The sequence below is a fragment of the Erinaceus europaeus genome, chromosome 10 (assembly GCF_950295315.1).
Source record: "Erinaceus europaeus chromosome 10, mEriEur2.1, whole genome shotgun sequence".
Taxonomy (NCBI): domain Eukaryota; kingdom Metazoa; phylum Chordata; class Mammalia; order Eulipotyphla; family Erinaceidae; genus Erinaceus; species Erinaceus europaeus.
In genome coordinates, this window is record NC_080171.1 from 82,533,410 (window position 1) to 82,552,116 (window position 18,707).

Genomic DNA, 18,707 nt, shown 5'->3' on the forward strand with positions numbered 1-18,707 from the left:
GGTGATCATGTCAACGGTGAACAATAGTTTTGCAAGTTATAAGGAGTATTCCATTCCCAGGAATGTTAAATATATATATTATATATATATATTTTTTAATTCTCTACTTAAACCATGCCTCTGTATTTGTGTGTGTGTGTGTGTGTGTGTGTGTGTGTGTGTGTATGTGTGTGTGTGTGTTTGAAAGAGAGAAAGAGAAAGAGAGAGATCAGAAAACTGCTTTGGCATTTATGATGTTTTATTTATTTTTATCTATCTTGTTTATATGCAATGCTGGGTTGTAAATACAAGACCTCATATATGTGAGTAGTGTGTTGTATAACTGTAACATCTCCCCAACAACCCCTGAGTTTATCTCTTGATAGTTCAGTGAACAAGAGCCTGAAGACTGGTAGAAAGGAACTGGTAATCAAGAGGAATAAAGAATTTGTTTGTTACCCTTGGGTTTTTCCTTGTGACTGCAAATTTGGCCAGTTAATGCTGTTTTCCCAGTTTGAGGGATAGTCTTTACATTTTTGTTCCTTGGAGCTCTCTAGCTACACCACAGCAAAATACAAGGGGAAAAGAAAACCCCCAAACTATTGTACCTTCTTCCTCCACAGGACTAGAGGCTGGGAAGCCCAGGAAGGGCTTTAGTCAGGAGTTCCCTGTGTGACCTTGGCATGACCCTGGACTCTGATGGCTCAGAAATGAAGACTTTCATAGAAGACTCTAACCCTGTGTGGCTCAGTGACCCAGCTGGGCAAGATGGCATTGGTCTTTGCTTCCTGGCACCCAGCTTTTGTTACCTTCACTTGCATATAGGTTTTGCCTTACTTCTACTGAGGGGGAGCTCCTTGCACACTGTTCCAACACTGTTCTTTTATGAAACCCCTTCCAGCTCTTGCAGTCTCACTGGACCTTGTTGTCCAAGATGCTTACAGACCCTAGCCCTTCTTCTTCAGAGACCGTATCTCTGTTGATAATTCTGTATCGGTAGCATGAAGCTATTACATAGTCACAATCTGTCTCTCCCACTGTTCTTGTTGCTGTTGTAACTCACTATCACCTTGGTACTCAGAACATAGTAGGCAGTTGATATATAATATTTGGAGGATGAACAAGGACACATGATGATTCATCTCTGTATCAGTACCCCCGAGAACCTTGCCTGAAATTAGACCTCTAGTATGAACTCTTTACCTACCAGAAATGGCATATTTCACCTCACCTCCAGTGCTTCTAATGCAGAACCTTCTCTGGCAGCTGTCTTCCACTCCTAAACCTTGGTACCTAGTGTCTTTAGGTAATATGGTTCAGTTGGGAAGCAAATATAAAACTAAAATACAAGTACCACATGCAAGAAACATATCACTGAATGTGATCTAAGAGGCCGAGTCTAATTAGAGAATTTGAAATATATTTAACCTTCCTGAGAATGGAGTCCTCTTCATAACTTGCAAAACTATGGCTCACTGTTGACACCGTCACCTTTAATTAGATGTTTTTCAAAAACACCTGGTAAATAAAAGTGAGAACTACCTGTGCTTAAGTTGGTGCCTGATGGTAAGATAGGAAAACAACTAATTTTAAAGTACTGAATGTGGTATAATCTATGTAAAAGGACCACTTTCTAGCATACTATATGTTTTCACTACAGTTTTATATACTGTATGTTTTATTCATTAATTACTTCTGTTACCACCTCCTCCTTCTTGCTGGTAACCACCATGAGGGCAGTGATTTCTCTCAGCTGCCTAGAATAGTGCCTGGTTCATAGAAAGAACTCAGAAATGCTTACTGAACACGTGACACTCCTAACATGAGTCCTGTGCCTCAGTGGGAAAGATGGAAAATTTAAGTTAAATTTCAGGCTGTTGGAAAGGAAAGCCATGTTGATGAGGCCTGAGTTGTTTTCAGGCCTACTTATTTTATTATTTATAAATACTAGAGGACACAGAATCATCTTCCAGATAGGCTCTGGGACTCTCGAAAGGTGATCTTCATAGGTTTGGTGCCTCCTGCAGGCCTCCAAGTCAAGTGCACTGGTTTTACTCACTGCCAAAGCTAAACCTTTTTTACAGAGCCAGTTGTCCAAGTTGTTAGTTAAAACAGAATTTTTATATTCAGGCAAACATGCATATTTATGTATGATGCCCACATATATTTTGGGGTAATACACATTTGATACTTGTGAATAGAACATTCACATGAGTTAGACAGAAAAAAAAAAAAAAAGAAGATTTCAAAGGCATTTCACCATACAGAGAACTTTCTTCTCTCTGGGTTCACATTCACTCACCCCTTTCATAGGGTGGAGAGTGGTAGACACTGGGAATTTGGAATTGTCTGCCAGATTTGATTTGGATTTGGATTTGAGGTTGCCAGACCACAGTGTTTGATACGTAGTAGGCTTTCCAGAAATATCCATTGAATGAATAAAGGAGTGATTGATTTTATTTAGAATCAGTTGTTACATTTCATCCATGTACAATTGTTAATACAGTTCATCATTCATCTAAGCAACTCATGATCAGTACTTCCTGAGAAATAATAATTAATGGGCTCAGTCAGCCATATTTGCTGCAATGTTTGCCTTGTGCTGAAGTCATCGTCATGTGTGAGCTGTAATGTTTGTCCAAGAGGAGCAGGTATTCTAGCAGCAGATGGGCACTCTGGGACCTTTGGTCCCACTCCTTTTGGACCTTTAGTGAAAGGCACTTGTAGTGGTGTTAGCAGTGTTGGGAGAACAATGATAAGGGACAAATCAGATCTGGTGCTGGAAAGGAGCAGTCATTGAAGTCTCCTGGGAAGAAGCAATGTTTGAGTTGCAGTGGGAGAGGGAAAAGGTAGGATCTTAATTACACCACCATGGAAGTGTGTCACACTAGGTCTGTGTTGCTTTGGACTCACGAGGCGCCATCTTGGAGATGTTCCCTACAAGATGGTTCCCCCGTCTGTCCTTTCAAGAGTTCTGTGCTCTATACTCCCCACCCCTCATTTGCAGGTGGCACCTCAGCTTCCTGAGTCTGTGGCTGGACTCTCTGATCACAAAAAGACATTTCATTCTTTGAGATCAAGCAGCCAGGACCCAAGGAGCTGTTTTCCTCCATTGTGCAAGCATGACAAATCATTAATTTTTGATTGATTTGCTTAGAATTATGGGCGCCCCAGCATTCTTTCCGCTGCTGAACAGCTGTATAACAAATGAATATATCAGTGTGCACAAAAGATTGGAGATCTAAAAGAAGCAATTACATTGGCCACCCTCCCCCATCCTCAGCCCTTCCCAGGCAATGAAGGGAGGAAATTTTTACCAGAAATTCCTCAAGTGGCTTAAAAAAATCTTTTAATAATTAAATTAAATTTTTATCTCTTCATCTTTGCTGCACATTTCTACACACCAGTTTCGTCACATGTTTGGGTTTCATCTATCTAGGAGTAATCTTTAATAATGAAATTTCAACTTGTGAATTAAAACCAAAATAAGAAAGGGGGGGGGCAAATTCTACTACTTTATTTATTTATTTATTTATTTTCTTTTCCGTTTTGGTTGATGCTATTCCTTTAAGAATTTGGACCCGTACCAGTGCACTAAATGTGACCTCCATAACTTTTAAATTAAGAATTTATGCTGGCTTGAAATTTATGAAATATTTCAGCATGAAAGAAAGCCTTTTTCCCTCAGGAAAATTGAGCAATAAATCACAGCACTGTGGATTTACTGCCCTAGAGCCAGCGAGAGATAGGATTTTTTTTTTTTGCTTCATTCTAAAAAAAAAAAAAAAATGTAATCATATAAGACAGCTTAGCTGCTATCCTCCCACTCTCTAGAATTTTTAATTTCAGCTGTTTCTGCTTGGATTTATTTCCAATATTCCTGCTCGGCTTTTCAATTTCCTCAGTTATTAAATTTTAATTCAGTGCATTAGCATTTAAATTAAAAAAGGGTTTATTTTATCGAAATCGTTGGCCAGCCCCCATCCTGTAGCACACGAATTGCCTGTTTCTGCCATTTGCACAAAATGTGAAATGCAGCTAATGTCTTACAACTTACATTTGCACAAATTTAGAAATAAAATTTCTGGGTTTGGAATAATATTTTCTTTCCAAGAAAATCCTTAATAAGAGAATGGAAAAGAACAACTTAGCATTCATTTGGGAGGGAAGAGGAGGACCAATTGAAACCAAAAATAGCCTTGTGCAGATCCCAAGGAGAAGCTGGTGTGTAAGGAATGGATTGGGTAGGGGGGACAGTTACCTTTGGGGGGGGGTAGGGGATTAGATATTTTTATCTCCACTTATGTAAGAGTGAAAAGGAGGGTCTTTCATGGGCCTGCTGTCTCTCACCATATTGTTGTGGCAATAAAGGGATTTTATCCAGATTGGATCAGCTCTGTGTAGAGTGGCAAAGGAAAGGAAGGGGACAGAAAGAGGAAAAAGAGTTTGCCCTAAGATTCAAGTCTTTTTCTTCCTTTTCCCCTTCCTTCCTTCCTTCCTTCCTTCTTTCTTTCTTTTTTAAATTTTTTATTATTATCTTTATTTATTTATTGGATAGAGACATCCAGAAATCGAGAGAGGGAAGGGGGAGATAGAGAGGATGAGAGACAGAGAGACACCTGAAGCCCTGCTTCACCACTTGTGAAGCTTTCCCCCTGTAGATGGGGACCTGGGGCTTGAACCTGGGTTCTTGTACATTGTAACATGTGCACTCAACCAGGTGCACCACCACCCGGCCCCTCTTTCTTTCTTTTCTTTTTTTTAAAATATTTTAAATATTATTTATTTAGTTGCCCTTGTTTTTTTATTATTGTTGTAGTTATTATTGTTGTTGTTATTGATGTCATCATTCTTGGATAGGACAGAGAGAAATGGACAGAGGAGGGGAAGACAGAGAGGGGGAGAGAAAGATAGACACCTGCAGACCTGCTTCACCGCCTTTCTTTTCTTTTCTTTTCTTTTCTTTTCTTTTCTTTCTTTCTCTCTCTCTTTTTACTTTTTCTTTTTCTTTTTTAACAGAGCACTGCTGACCTCTGCCAATAGCCAGAGTGATGTAGGATTATATCACTTTGCAGATGAGGCCTTGTCTGAGCAGGTGTCTCACCTAGGACCATACAGCTAGAAAGTGAGAGACCAGGGCTTGGTGATGGTACACCTGACTGAGAATTCACATTATAGTGTACAAGGATCCTGGTTTAAGCAACTGGTCCTAACCGACAGGGGCAAAGGTTTCACAATCAGTGAAGCAAGTTCCCCCCCCTCCTTCTATATCCCACTTCCCTCTCAATTTCTCTCTGTCCCTATTCTAAATAAAAGGAAGGGAAGGAGGAAGAGAAAGTAGGGAGAAAAGGGCACACTTAGGATTCCAATTCAACCCTAAACCCTGTGATGATAAACTTTGGTTCCAATCTGTTTATGACTCAGATAACACCGGCTCCGATATCCTATGAATGTCTGTGCTGAAGAGTTGATGCTTTTAGGACTATGTGTTTCAACTGGGACTACTTGAGCATGAGAGCTCACCATTGTCAGCATGGTGGGACTGACCTCAACTAGACTCAGTGCTGTTATTTTCTATGCTTGTATAGTGACACAGGCTATCTTGGATATCTCTCACTCGAGTCTATTGGCCATTGATACCCTAGCCTGTACAGCTTCTCATACCTGTCTGTTAATGGCTATTTAACACCCTCCTGAGGTACATTCTGCACTTCTGTGGCTCCCATTTCATCACTGCCACCACCACCATCTGCAGAAAAGCTGCTGCTGCTTCTTTCTCTTTCTCTTCCACTTCCTCCTCTTCTTCTCCTTCTCTTCCTCCTCCTCCTACACCTTCTCCTCCTTCCTCCCCCTCCTCCTCTTTCTTCTATTTTCTTGTTCACATCAGGATTTTGCTGAGGCATTGTGCCTGCATGATTCCATAGACTTGTTCTGTATTTCTTTTTTTCAAGTAGTGGGAAAAAAACAGAGAAGAGGTACTACAGCAGTGCTCCACAGCTCTTTTCAGTGATGAAGCTTCCCTTTTGTATGGATCTCCCATGTGGTGGCTAGGGGCTTAAAATGTTGTGCCCCTGTTTAGCCCCAACAGAGGAGCCCCTTGTAAACAGGATTTGTTCAGAAAACTATTTGAACATTGTATTTTGTCTTTGCTTTGTAAAAATGGATGAAAAAATATAGTGTTGTTTCCAATGACAAGAAAAAGTATTTTGTACCAAAGCAAGGAGCTCTGGAGAAGAGAGGGAAAGAAATGGTACTGAGGGTGCTGGGGTCCTGGAACATGATGATGGAAAAAGACCTAGGTTGGGGGAGAGACTATCTTGCAGACATCTATCGTGGAGAGAGGTGAACTTGTACCCATGCATCAACAACTGTACTGTGAACCATTACCCCCCCCCCAATAAAGTGGATTTTTTAAATCATATATATTCTATAAAGGAGACATGGGTGAGTTGTTCCCAAACCAGAATTATGTCCTCCACCCAGTATCACTTCACTTGAAATGGTTAATCTGTATGAAATCATGTGTAGGAAAAGGACTAGAGAAGGATAAAAAGAGAGAAAGAAAAAAGAGGGAGGGAGGAAGGAAGAAGGCGAAAGGAAAGAGAAAGAAAGAAGAAAGGAAGAGCAGACATTCTAGAAACACATATCCAGAGTTGAATCTGAAATATCATATGGGATTTTACAACTTTTTAAAAGTTCTCTGGGAAGAATTTCCACCCCTCCCACTTCTGTCTCTTGTGGTAGAAACGTTAAGACAAATCCTTCCTATTCACTTTATATACAAGTTTTGAGGAATGCCAGATATCTAAAAGCAGCTGTAATTGGTCCTGATTCTTTGCTCCCAGAGAAATGATATGCAAACCACTTTCTTGCTTCTTCCACTGACATAATATCCAGCATCCCATTAATATCTCCCTCTAAGGCCTCTTTTTTTTTTTTACCTTCCTGTTTGTCCATGAGCGTTTCTTTAAGTTCCTAGGCCAAACACAAGTTTTCCCTCCCACTTTCCCTCCCTCCCTCCCTATTTCCTTCTCTCCTACCTCTTTCCCTCCCTCCCTGTCTCCCTCCCTCCTTCCCTTTTTTCTTTTTCTCCCTCCTCTCCTTTCTTCTTCCTTTCTCTCTCTCTCTCTCTCTATCTCTCTCTCTTCCTTCCTTCCTTCCTTCCTTCCTTCCTTCCTTCCTTCCTTCCTTCCTTCCTTCCTTCCTTTCTTCCTTCCTCTGGGGCTTTCCTGAAACTCAGTGCCTTTACAACTCCACCATTTCTGGTGGCCATTTTTTTTTCTTTTTAAGTTTAAATCTTTTATTTATTTATTTATTTAAATCTTTTATTGATTTATTTTAAAAAAGAGACATTAACAAAACTGTCCACATAATTCCCACCACCTGATCTCCATATCCCATCCCCTCCCCTGATAGCTTTCCTATTCTTTGTCCCTTTGGGAGTATGGACCCACGGTCATTGTGGGTTACAGAAGGTGGAAGGTCTGCCTTTTGTAATTGCTTCCCCGCTGAACATGGGTGTTGACTGGTCAATCCATACTCCCAGTCTGCCTCTCTCTTTCCCTAGTAGGGTGGGTCTCTGGGGAAGAAGAGCTCCAGGACACATTGGTGGGGTCGTCTGTCCAAGGAAGTCTGGTCGGCATCCTGCTAGCATCTGGAACCTGGTGGCTGAAAAGAGAGTTAACATACAAAGCCAAACAAATTATTGAACAATTATGGACCTAAAGGCTGGAATAGTCCAGATGAAGTGTTGGGGGGTACTCACTGCAGACTATTGTGTACTTTTGCTTTGAGGTATATATTTTGCCCTAGTTTATGGATACGTGTGAACATATGCTCTATCTCAGGGGACCTGGTCTATATCTAGGTTTTGGGACTTTGTTAGGAAGTGAACCACCTGGAATGGAATTAGAGAATACTGTGAAAGGAAAGGTCTCACCCAAGCAATGAAGCTGAAGGGTGGTCATTCCACACCTGAAGTCTCTGGACACAGTCTGAAGTGAAGCATACTGAGGTGGCACTCATTGCGTTGATTTGGTTGTGATCGGCGGATGCAATATTATTTGATATGAATTGAGAGAAGCATGCAGGAAAGTGCCCCCCACCCTAAGGAAACAATATAATTGTACTACTGATGAAGTTCCACCCCGTGTGGTTACCCGGGTGCTCTCAAACTGGAATCTGACCTTCCTAGAGTAAAATTCCTTGATTTTAAAATTCTAACTGTTGGAATCAAATTTCTTTCCAGGTTTTACCAGTCTGAAGCTTCTCATAGCACTTATCAAAAAGTAACTGCTGCCATTCTGATTTGGGGTTCTTACTGCTTCATCCACAATCCTGACATTAGAAAAGCTTGATGATGGGCTGGGCAATAGTGCACCCAATGGAGTGCACACATTACCGTGCTCAAGGGCCAGGGTTCTTGCTCTTGGTGCCCACCTGCAAAAATGAGTGGTGAACCAGTGCTACAGGTGTCTCTCAATTTATTTCTTTCCTATCAAATAAAAAGGAGAAAGAAGGGGGAAATGTCTGCATAGAATAGTGGATTCATATTGTAGGTACTGGCTACCAGTGATAACCCTGGTGCAAAAAAGGGAAGGAAGGGCAAGAGGGAAGAAAGGAAAGCTTGAAGATAAAACAGCGATTTCTGTAACTGATAAGATGGCAGAACTTGACCTGAAGAGAGAAGAGAGGCTCATTGTGGTCTTCACATGTCCTTTATGTCTTCACATGTGAAGAAGAATCTACACATGTCTCTCTAAGGAGGTGTCAGTGTACTTGAGTACTGGGAGGTCTCCAGACTTTGCTTGGGATGCTTTGGAATTAGGATGCAAGGGCTGCCTTGCCTTTCTTAAATTGGAAGGCTTCTGACTTTGGAGACACATGTTGCCATGAGAGTTTTGTACTCACATCATTTTAACTTTAATTAATATTATTATAATATCATACAACTTAGGGAAGACATCATTCAGCCAGTTATGGTGGGTTGCCAGGGCATTCTTCCCATTGTACAGCCTCCTTTATTCTTGGTATAGAAGTCTTGCCAACACTGACTTAGGCCCCTAGTAGTTGTCAGTCATTCCCGTTGAGCCTTTTTACTGACTCCTCACTCAGAGCTTCAGTCTTTCCATCTAAATCAGAACTGATGACTCCTAAAAATTTAACTTGGTCAGCCTTATATCCCCACCCCCAGATAAAATTATTAAGAACTGACACTCTCTTGCCTCTCCTTGTTCATAGGGTGTTGGGGGGGGGGGGCACAACAGAATAACATAATAGGATTTCCCCCTTCTTGTTGGCAGGAATAAATATGAAGCTACTGTTTTATTGGAAATCCCAGCTGAAAATAAAAATGGTGCAATTCAATCTCTGATTTAGCTGGTTACTTACTTTTCACCAGCTCCCCAGGGCGCTGTGGTTGCTGGGTTTGTGTTGGCAATAGGTGCTCTGCTGGATTTAAAGAGCCAAGCAAGTAGGGAGGCGGAAGGTTTTCTGACTCCCTCTTACCACTAGGGGCAACCTTTCTAGCCTGAGGAAAGGAACAGGGATGGCAGGGGGTCAAATCTGTCTTCCCACTTGACTGATGCTTTGAATTTCTTTTGCAGGCTGACGGAGCCAGTGCAGCTGGAAGGAAAAGCACGGCGAGCAGGTATGCTCCCTTTACTTGCCCCCATGTACACTCCTCTACTCAACCCACTCATCTCTTTATCCCTCATTTTCACTTCCCACCAGAAAGAATAGATGGCCCAGGACAGCTACCTTTGTTGAGTAGTCATACTTCCCTGGAGGATCTGGGGTTGCAGTAGCACCCTTCAGCTTTCTTGATGCTCTCTAGGTACCAGGGCCTAGAACTCAGGATAACTCAGTACTGACCTGGCCTTTGATCCTTCAAGCTAGGGGAAACTTAGGAGTGAAGCAAGACAGAACATCTGGGCTTGAATTCCATCTCTGGTGCTTCCTTGTGAACCTCAGGGAAGTTAGTCCCACTCTGGTCTAGAGTTCCTTGGCCTGAGTGGGGCCTGTGCTGTTTCCTCCAAACTAGTTACTCCAAAGTAGGAAATGCATCCAGACCAGAGATACGTCTGTCCTAGGAGCTCGCAGGAGATGGACCAGGGATACTTGCCAAAGGAAAGCTGGACAGCATTATCAGAAGAGCAATGAAGAAATAGAAGGCAGATCCTCATAGTAGATGTTCAGCATAGGTATTTGGTAGAGGGTGATCCTGATGCAGAGATAGAGTGGACAGACTACCTTTATTTGGAGCATTGGAGGCAGGAGAAACATGGAAAATAGGGCAGAACAAAAGAGATACCTCCTGAGGCCACACACATAAAATTTAGAACAGGCTTTAGGATTACCTACTGGGGTTGGGTGTCTTATCATCAAAGACATGCAGAGGAGTTTACCTAGTAGCCCATGGAACATCATTAATGCTAACAGAGGGGCTGGGTGGTGGCAAACCTAGTTGAGCTCACACAGTACCATTCACAGCAAACCAAGCTTGAGCCCTTTCTCCCCACCTGTGTGGGGGCTGGGGGTAGGTAGCTTCATGAATGGTGAAGCACTTCTGTAGGTATCTCTTTTTCTGTTTCCCCTGCCCCTCTCATTTTTTTCTCTGTCTTATCAAATAAGAGAGAGAGAGAGAGAGAGAGAGAGAGAGAAGGAAAATATGGCTGCCAGGAGCAGTGGATTTGTCATGCAAGCACCAAGTACCAGTGATAACCCTGGTGGCAATTCAAATAAGCTAATAGGTTTTTACAATAAGATAATTCTATAGCCAAGTTAAATTTGAAGCACAACAGATTTCTTGGCATAGGACCTTTCATAATCTTTAATGTGATAATTTGTGCCTTGAAAATATCTAAAAGGAGCTGGGTGGTGGAACACCTGGTTAGGTACACACATTACATACAATGTGCAAGGATTTGAGTTCAAACTCCCAGTCCTCACTTGCAAGGTGAAAGCCTCACAAGTGGTAAAACAGGTCTGCAGGTATCTCTCTTTCTCTCTCCCTCTCTCCTTCCCCACCCCCCTCAATTTCTCTCTACCCAATAAATTAAATTAAATTAAAAGTATAAAAAAAATTAAGAGTGTCACATTTCTCAAATTTACCTCAGCCATGAAATCCTTTTTTTGAAACTCATACATGGAGTGAATGTTCTTGGAACACACTTTAGAAAATTACAGGGAACGTTAACAATTTTTTAACAGAATAATAATGTGCTTTTTTTTTTTTTATTTATTTTCCCACCGCCCAATCTCCATATCCCACCCCCTCCCCCGACAGCTTTCCCATTCTCTATCCCTCTGGGAGCATGGACCCAGGGTCATTGAGGGTTGCAGAAGGTAGAAGGTCTGGCTTCTGTAATTGCTTCTTCGCTGAACATGGGCGTTGACTGGTCGGTCCATACTCCCAGTCTGCCTCTCTCTTTCCCTAGTAGGATGGGTCTCTGGGGAAGCTGAGCTCCAGGACACATTGGTGGTGTCTTCAATCCAGGGAAGAAAAAAAAAAAAAAAGAATAATAATGTGCTTAGCTCTGTGTTTTGGGCTATAACCCTGGCAACTGTTTGCAAGAAGATTGAAGATGGGTAAAGTGGAGGCAGTGACACCAGACCATAGATTACTGTGACCCACAGAACCCAGCATTGTGTCTCTTAGTCACCTCTCTACATTCCTCATGTGTCCGTCTCCCCTTGCCCAGTCAGTTTTAGCTACTATGACCTCCTCTCTATTAATCCACCACTCTAAATCATGGGTTGGCTGGCTTTACTCATTAAGAGCCAGATAGTAAATATTTTACACTTTGAGACCAGAATTCTTTATGACAGCTCCTCAGCTCTGCTAGTGTAGTGGAAAAGCAGCAGCAAATTATAATGAAAATACAAAATCAGCCTGTGCTTACTGACCCTTGACCTAAACTCACTTCCACCTGAGAGCCTTTGCAAGCACTGTCCTCACTGCCAAAATATGCTTTCTCCAGGCCTTCCTAGATTAGTGGCCTTTCATTCCTTAGGGCCTAGTTCTGTCATCTCCCCAGAAAAGCTTCCCTGATGCCTCTTTCAGGGCCTGTTTGTGCTCTTTAACTGCCCCACTTTCTTTGTACACTTCCTCTCTCTTTCTCTTTCCTTGTTGTGTCAGCTTTACGCTGTTTCTGTCCTATTCACCAGTTTGGCCCGGCCTTTTAGCAGAGCTCAAGGAATGTTTGTGGGATGGATACACTAGGAAGGCCCTGCTCAGGGTCATGTGTAGAGTGAGTGGGTATGTCAGATGTTGAGCCTGCCCAGGTCTGGTGCTTTCACTGCTCATTGATGCTGTTCAAGTAAAGGTTGACTCAGTCTCTCCATCACCCCCCATGTTCACTGACCTCCTGTAAGTTGGGCCCTATGCTGTGTTCCATGCACTCAGATGGATTCATCCAGTGGAAATCTTTGTGTCTGCTGTGTGGTGGGTACTGTTGAGAGCCCCAATCTACAACAGAGACAAAGCTTCATGTGTTTTTCATGTCTTGCCTAGATGTGATCCATGTTTTTGCTCTCTCACACACTAGTATTCTTGCTTACCATCAGAAGACAACTAGTTGGTTCCCTGTAGTGGCTGTGACTACCTAGATCTCTGAATTGGTCTCTGAATCCAGTCTTCTCAGCCAGAGGCTGCATTTGGACAAAGAAGAGTGTTGAGACATATTAGAGATGTCTGCCCTAGATGAAAGGGGAGGTCAGCACAGGCACCATCTGTTTGTTCTCTTGATTCCCCTAGATTTGTACACTCTCAGTGATGGAGCCATGCTGTCACTGTACTAATAGATTGTTAGCCAAGAGGGTCCAGCCATTTGAGGTATAAGGATAGCCTTTCCAATAATAATAGCTACTTTGAGTCAGTATTTCAAGGCCACTTAAATCACTTAGCTCCAATTTTGATTTATGTGTTTTAACCAATGTGATCTTTAAAACAACCCTAGGTGGTGGTGTGGGGGCACTTTTATTATCCCCACTCTATAGATACAGAAACTTAGGCTCTGAGAAGCTTACAGAGCTCAGCCCACCCAGTCGGAAGTGAACAGTAAAGCCAACATGCTTACCCTAATGTGATTTCTCTAGTACACATGCTTGGTGCTCTCCCACTTCACAGTATGAAGTGATTGGTTAACAGATGTTACAGGGACCTGGTAGGTGCCAGAGGCCTTGTGATAGGCCTGTTGAGAAGGCCTGTTAAGAAAAGTTCCAGAGGAACTCATGTTAGTTAATACTGATTCTGTTATTCAGGTTAATAGACCATCCGTTGAAAGACTAAGGCAAAATTACTGTGTAGGGGATCAGCTTTCAGTGAATTAAGTATTAAGAGAATATCCATAGGGCCTTAGCAATACCATTGGAGAATTTGATCCTAGTCTTGGGTTTGATTGTCTAGGTGAAGACTAATAGACACTTTATAGAACTTAAAACTTTTGGAGTCCTTGTTTCAGAGGGGAAAACAAAGCCCAAAGACTCCTGGAAGCCAAAGATAGGCTAAATGACACTGACTAGGAATGATCAAGGACTTCTAACTCTGATATGGGCTTCCCTCCCAACGATGCTGTTGTATGCCATAATTTCCTTTTATGCCATCAACTTTCTTTTGGTTCAAAATGCCAAATTTTGTTACTTTTCCAAAGGACCTCTGGCTAAAACCCAAAACTAATGGCATGGGTTGTTTAAGGAATTAGTGTTAAATTGAGGGGGGGAGGGGACTGAAGGTAGTGTTTCTGATGCTAATAAATAACCAAATGTGGTTTGCTTTAGTTCTGTATAACCTACCTAAAGGCTCAGTTTTATGAGACTAGTGATCCCAATGCTTGGGGTTAATGCTGACCTGGTGTTGAGGTTACAAAACATGTAGTACAAGTATAGCCAACCTTCCCTTATTCTAAGAGGCATGAAGGTTGTGGAGCAAAGGAAAAAAGTTTTTCATAATCAAGTAAATGCAGCTACAGGTATTTATTGTAGTAATGACTTGTGCCATTTTTTCCATTTTGTTGGTCAGGTAAAGGTTATAACTAGAGAGAAACTAATATGTTCCCACCTTCTTATTTTAGAGGCAGAGGTATCTGAGAAGAGGTTTGAGGCCAGGTGGTAGTGCACCTGGTAAAGCACACATAGTAAAGTGCACATAGTACAGTGCACAAGGACCCAGGATCAAACCACTGGTCGCCACCTGCAAAAAAGCTTCATGAGTGGTGAAGCAAGAAAGACTACAGGTGCATCCCTTTCTTTCTCTTTCTTTCTTTCTTTTTTTCTTTCTTTCTTTCTTTCTTTCTTTCTTTCTTTCTTTCTTTCTTTCTTTCTTTCAATTTGTTTATTGGGAAATGAATGTTTTACATTCAACAGTAAATATAATATTTTGTAAATGCATAATATTTCCCAGTTTTCCATATAACAACAGCCCCCACAAAGTCCTCTATCATGCTTTTTGGACCTGTATTCTACCCCCACCCACCCACCCATCACAGTCTTTTACTTTGGTGCAATACACCAACTCCAGTTCAGGTTCTACTTGTGTTTTCTCTTCTGATCTTGTTTTTCAACTTCTACCTGAGAGTGAGATCATCCCATATTCATCCTTCTGTTTCTGACTGATTTCACTTAACAGGATTTTTTAAAGGTCCATCCAAGATTGGCTAAAAATGAGGAAGTCACAATTTTTCATAGCTGAGTAGTATTCCATTGTGTATATATACCAGACTTGCTCAGCTACTCATCTGTTGTTGGATACCTGGGTTGCTTCCAGGTTTTGGCTATTACAAATTGTGCTGCCAAGAACATATGTGTACACAGATCTTTTTGGATGGGTGTGTTTGGTTCCTTAGGCTATATCCCCAGGAGAGGAATTGCAGGATCATAAGGTAGGTCCATTTCTAGCCTTCTGAGATTTCTCCAGACTGTTCTCCACAGAGGCTGCACTTCTGGTGAGAATGTAGATTGGTCCATTCCCACCAGCAGTGCAGGAGGGTTCCTTTGACCCCACAACCTCTTCAGCATTTGTTGCTGCTACCTTTTCTATTGTATGACATTCTCACAGGAGTGAAGTGGTATCTCATGGTTGTCTTTATTTGTATTTCTCTGACAATCAAAGACTTGGAACATGTTTTCATGTGTTTCTCAGCCTTTTGGATCTTTTCTGTGGTGAATATTCTGTCCATGTCCTCTCCCCATTTTTGGATGGGGACATTTGTTTTCTTGCTGTTGAGTTTGGCAATCTCTTTATATATTTTGGTTATTAAACTCTTGTCTGATGTATGGCATATCTTCTCTCATTCTGTGAGGTATTGGGGGTTGCCTCTTCCCGGGTGTATACTCTCTGGGCTGGAGAAAACTTGACTGGAGCCAGAATGGGCTGCTACCCACTCAGCGACGCGAGGGAGATGACTCAGGAACAGACCTGTGGTGGCATGACAACTCAATTCTTTATTGATCAGAGAGCCAAAGCTTTTAAAGGGCCGTCCCAGAAGTGGCAAATCGGAAATGGAAATGGCTAGGAAAGGGGCGGAGAAAGGCAAAAGGAGCTGGAAAGGTAGGAACTTCCTTAGCAACTGTTCCGAGGGTTTAAACTGGTGGGAGTAATAATACCCTGGAGGCAGGGAGGGTCTTGAGGGTAGAAAGAAGATAGATAAAAGGCATGGAATGGGTGGGGATCTTTCAGGCAAAACAATGATTATGTATATAGGCCATAGTATCAGGAATGCAGGGTGGAGCAGGGAGAGCTGGCTTAATGTTTTAAGGAATGCCAGGCTCCTGGAGGCAGAAAAATGTAGGGTGCTTTGTGAGGCTCCTCACAATTTCCCAACAAAGGGTTTCTTTGTTTTGGTTTTGGTTTTGGTTTCTTTTGCTGTGTAGAAGCTTTTTAATTTGATGTAGTCCCATAGGTTTATACTTGCCTTTGGTCTGCTTTGTACTTGGATTTGTTTCATTGAAGATGTCTTTAAAATTTATGCAGAAAAGAGTTCTGCCATTATTTTCCACTAAGTATCTGATAAGTTTCTGGTCTAACGTTCAAGTCCTTGATCCACGTGGAATTCACTTTTACATTTGATGAAATATAGTGGTTCAGTTTAATTCTTCTGCATGTTTCAACCCATTTTTCCAACACCATTTGTTGAAGAGACTCTGCTTTCCCCATTTAGTAGTCTGGGCACATTTGTCAAAGATTAGATGTCCATAGGTGTGAAGGCTTATTTTTGGGCTCTCAGTTCTATTCCACTGGTCAGTGTGTCTATTCATGTTCCAGTACCAAGCAGTTTTGATTACAGTTGCCCTATAATACAATTTGAGATCTGGGAGTGTGATGCCTCCAGTTCTGTTCTTTCTTCCCAAGATTGTTTTGGCAATTCTAGGTCTTTTCTGGTTCCAGATAAACATTTATAGCATTTGTTGTATTTTCCAAAAAAAATGTGGTTGGGATCTTGATGGGGATAACATTAAAGCTGTATATGGCTCTGTGTAGTATATTCATTTTGATGATGTTAATTTTTCAATCCATGAACATGGACTATCTTTCCACTTCTTTGAGTGTTTTTCTATTTCATTGAGTAGTGACTCATAATTTTCAGTATACAAGTCTTTGACTTCTTTGGTTAGGATTACTCCTAGATATTGTATTGGTTTTTTTTGCTATAGTAAAAGGAATTGATTTCTGGATTTCAGCTTCTTCTAACTTAGTGTGTGCATAGAGGAATGCCACTGACTTTTGTATGTTAATTTTGTAGCCTGACACCTTACTGTATTGCCTGATGATTTCCAAATGCTTCTTGCTGAATTTTTTAGGTTTTTCTATGTATACTATCATGTCATCTGCAAATAGGGAGAGTTTGACTTTGTCTCTTCCAGTCTGTATCCCTTTAATTCCTTGTTTCTGTCTGACTCCACAGCAAGAACTTCCAACACTGTGTTGAATAGTAATGGTGATATTGGGCAGCCCTGTCTAGTACCTGATCTGAGGGAAAGTGCTTGCAATTTTTCACCATTGAGTATGATGTTGGCTGTAGGTTTGCTTCAATATCTTGAGGAAATTTCCATCTCCTCCCATTTTTTGTAGCATTTTGATCATGAAGGGATGTTGTACTTTGTCAAAGGCTTTCTCTGCATCTATTGATATGACCATGTTGTTTTTGGTCTTGCTTTTGTTGATGTGGAGGATCACGTTGACTGATTTACGTATATTAAACCAACCTTGCATGCCTGGGATAAACCCCACTTGGTCATGATGAACAATCTTTTTAATATACTGCTGTATCCAGTTGGCTAGAATTTTGTTCAATATTTTATCATCTATGTCCATCAGAGATATTGGTCTGTAGTTTACTTTTTTGGTTGTGTCCCTGTCTGCTTTTAGTATCAGAGTGATGGTGGCTTCATAGAAGCTGGCAGGGAGTATTCTAGTGTCTTCAATCTTCTGGAAGACTCTTAGAAGTAGAGGTATTAACTCTATGTTGCAGCTTTTATAGAATTCATTTGTAAAACCATCTGGTCCAGGACTTTTATTCTTGGGAAGGTTTTTGATAACTGTTTCAAATTCATTAGCTGTGATAGGCCTGTTTATATTATCTAATTCCTCTTTATTTAATTTTGGAAGTTCGTAAGTATCTAGGATATCATCCATTTCTTCCAGGTTCTCTATCTTGGTGGCATATAGTGGTTCACAGAAGCCTCGCATGATATGTTGAATTTTGTTGGTGTCTGTTGTGATATCTACTCTTTCATTTACAATCCGATTTGATTCTTCTCCATTTTTTGTTTTGTGATTCTGGCTAAAGGTTTGTCGGTTTTGTTCACTATTTCAAAGAACCAACATTTACTTTCGTTGATCTTTCCTATGGTTTTCTTGTTTTCAGTGTATTTATTTCTGCCCTAACTTTAGTGATTTCTGTTATTCTGGTTGCTTTGGGGTTCCTTTGTTCTTCTTCTAGGTCTTTAAGGTGTGCAATAAAGTTGTTTATTTGTGCTTTCTTTTGTTTCCTAATGTGTGCTTGTATGGCTATGAACTTCCCTCTCAGTACTGCCTTATCTGTGTCCCAAATATTTTGATAGCTTGTGTTTTCATTTTTATTGAACTCTCGAACATTTTGGTTTCTTCCTTTATTTCCTCTTTGGCCCAGTAGTTGTTAAGTAGTACACTGTTGAGCTACCACATTTTGGGACTATTACTAATCTTTTGTTGATTGTTAAGTGTTAATTTAATTCCACTGTGGTCTGAGATGATGCTTGGGATGATTTCAATGCTCTTGAATTTGCTGATGCTGTCTTTGTGGCCTAACATATGGTCTGTCCTTGAGAATAACTCATATGGACTGGAGTAGAATGTGTATTCCAGTTTCTTGGAGTGAATGACTCTGAAAATATCCAATAGTTCTAGTTTATTTATCTCTTCATTTAGTTCCATTTCTTTATTGATTTTCGGCCTGGATGATCTGTCAATATGAGAGAATGAGGTATTCAAGTCCCCCACTGTTATTGTGTTGCTGTTAATATATTGCTGTAGCTGTTTCAGTAGATAGATGTTTGATGTATTTAGATGGCTTCTCATTGGGTGCATAGATGTTAATAATTGTTAAGTGCTCCTGATTGTCTGATCCTCTGAGCATTTAAGTAATGTTCATCCCTGTCTTTTTAAATTTTATTGATTTTAAGTCTATTATGTCAGATATGAGAATAGCTGTTCCTGCCCTTTTTTGTTGGCCATTGGCTTGTATGATACA

The 18,707-nt window shown here is 41.1% G+C and overlaps 1 protein-coding gene across 23 annotated transcripts in view; it reads left to right on the forward strand.

Moving 5' to 3' along the window:
* ZNF618 (zinc finger protein 618) overlaps positions 1-18,707 on the forward strand; it is a 244,126-nt gene that overhangs the window by 123,976 nt on the left and 101,443 nt on the right. For all 23 annotated transcript variants that reach the window (XM_060200021.1, XM_060200019.1, XM_060200022.1 and 20 more), the window contains one exon: positions 9,585-9,628. Coding sequence is in view for 19 of the 23 variants with exons in the window: in XM_060200019.1 (XP_060056002.1) it covers positions 9,585-9,628 (44 nt within the window). In the remaining 4 variants the exon portion in view is untranslated. The remainder of the gene's footprint in view (positions 1-9,584; positions 9,629-18,707) is intronic.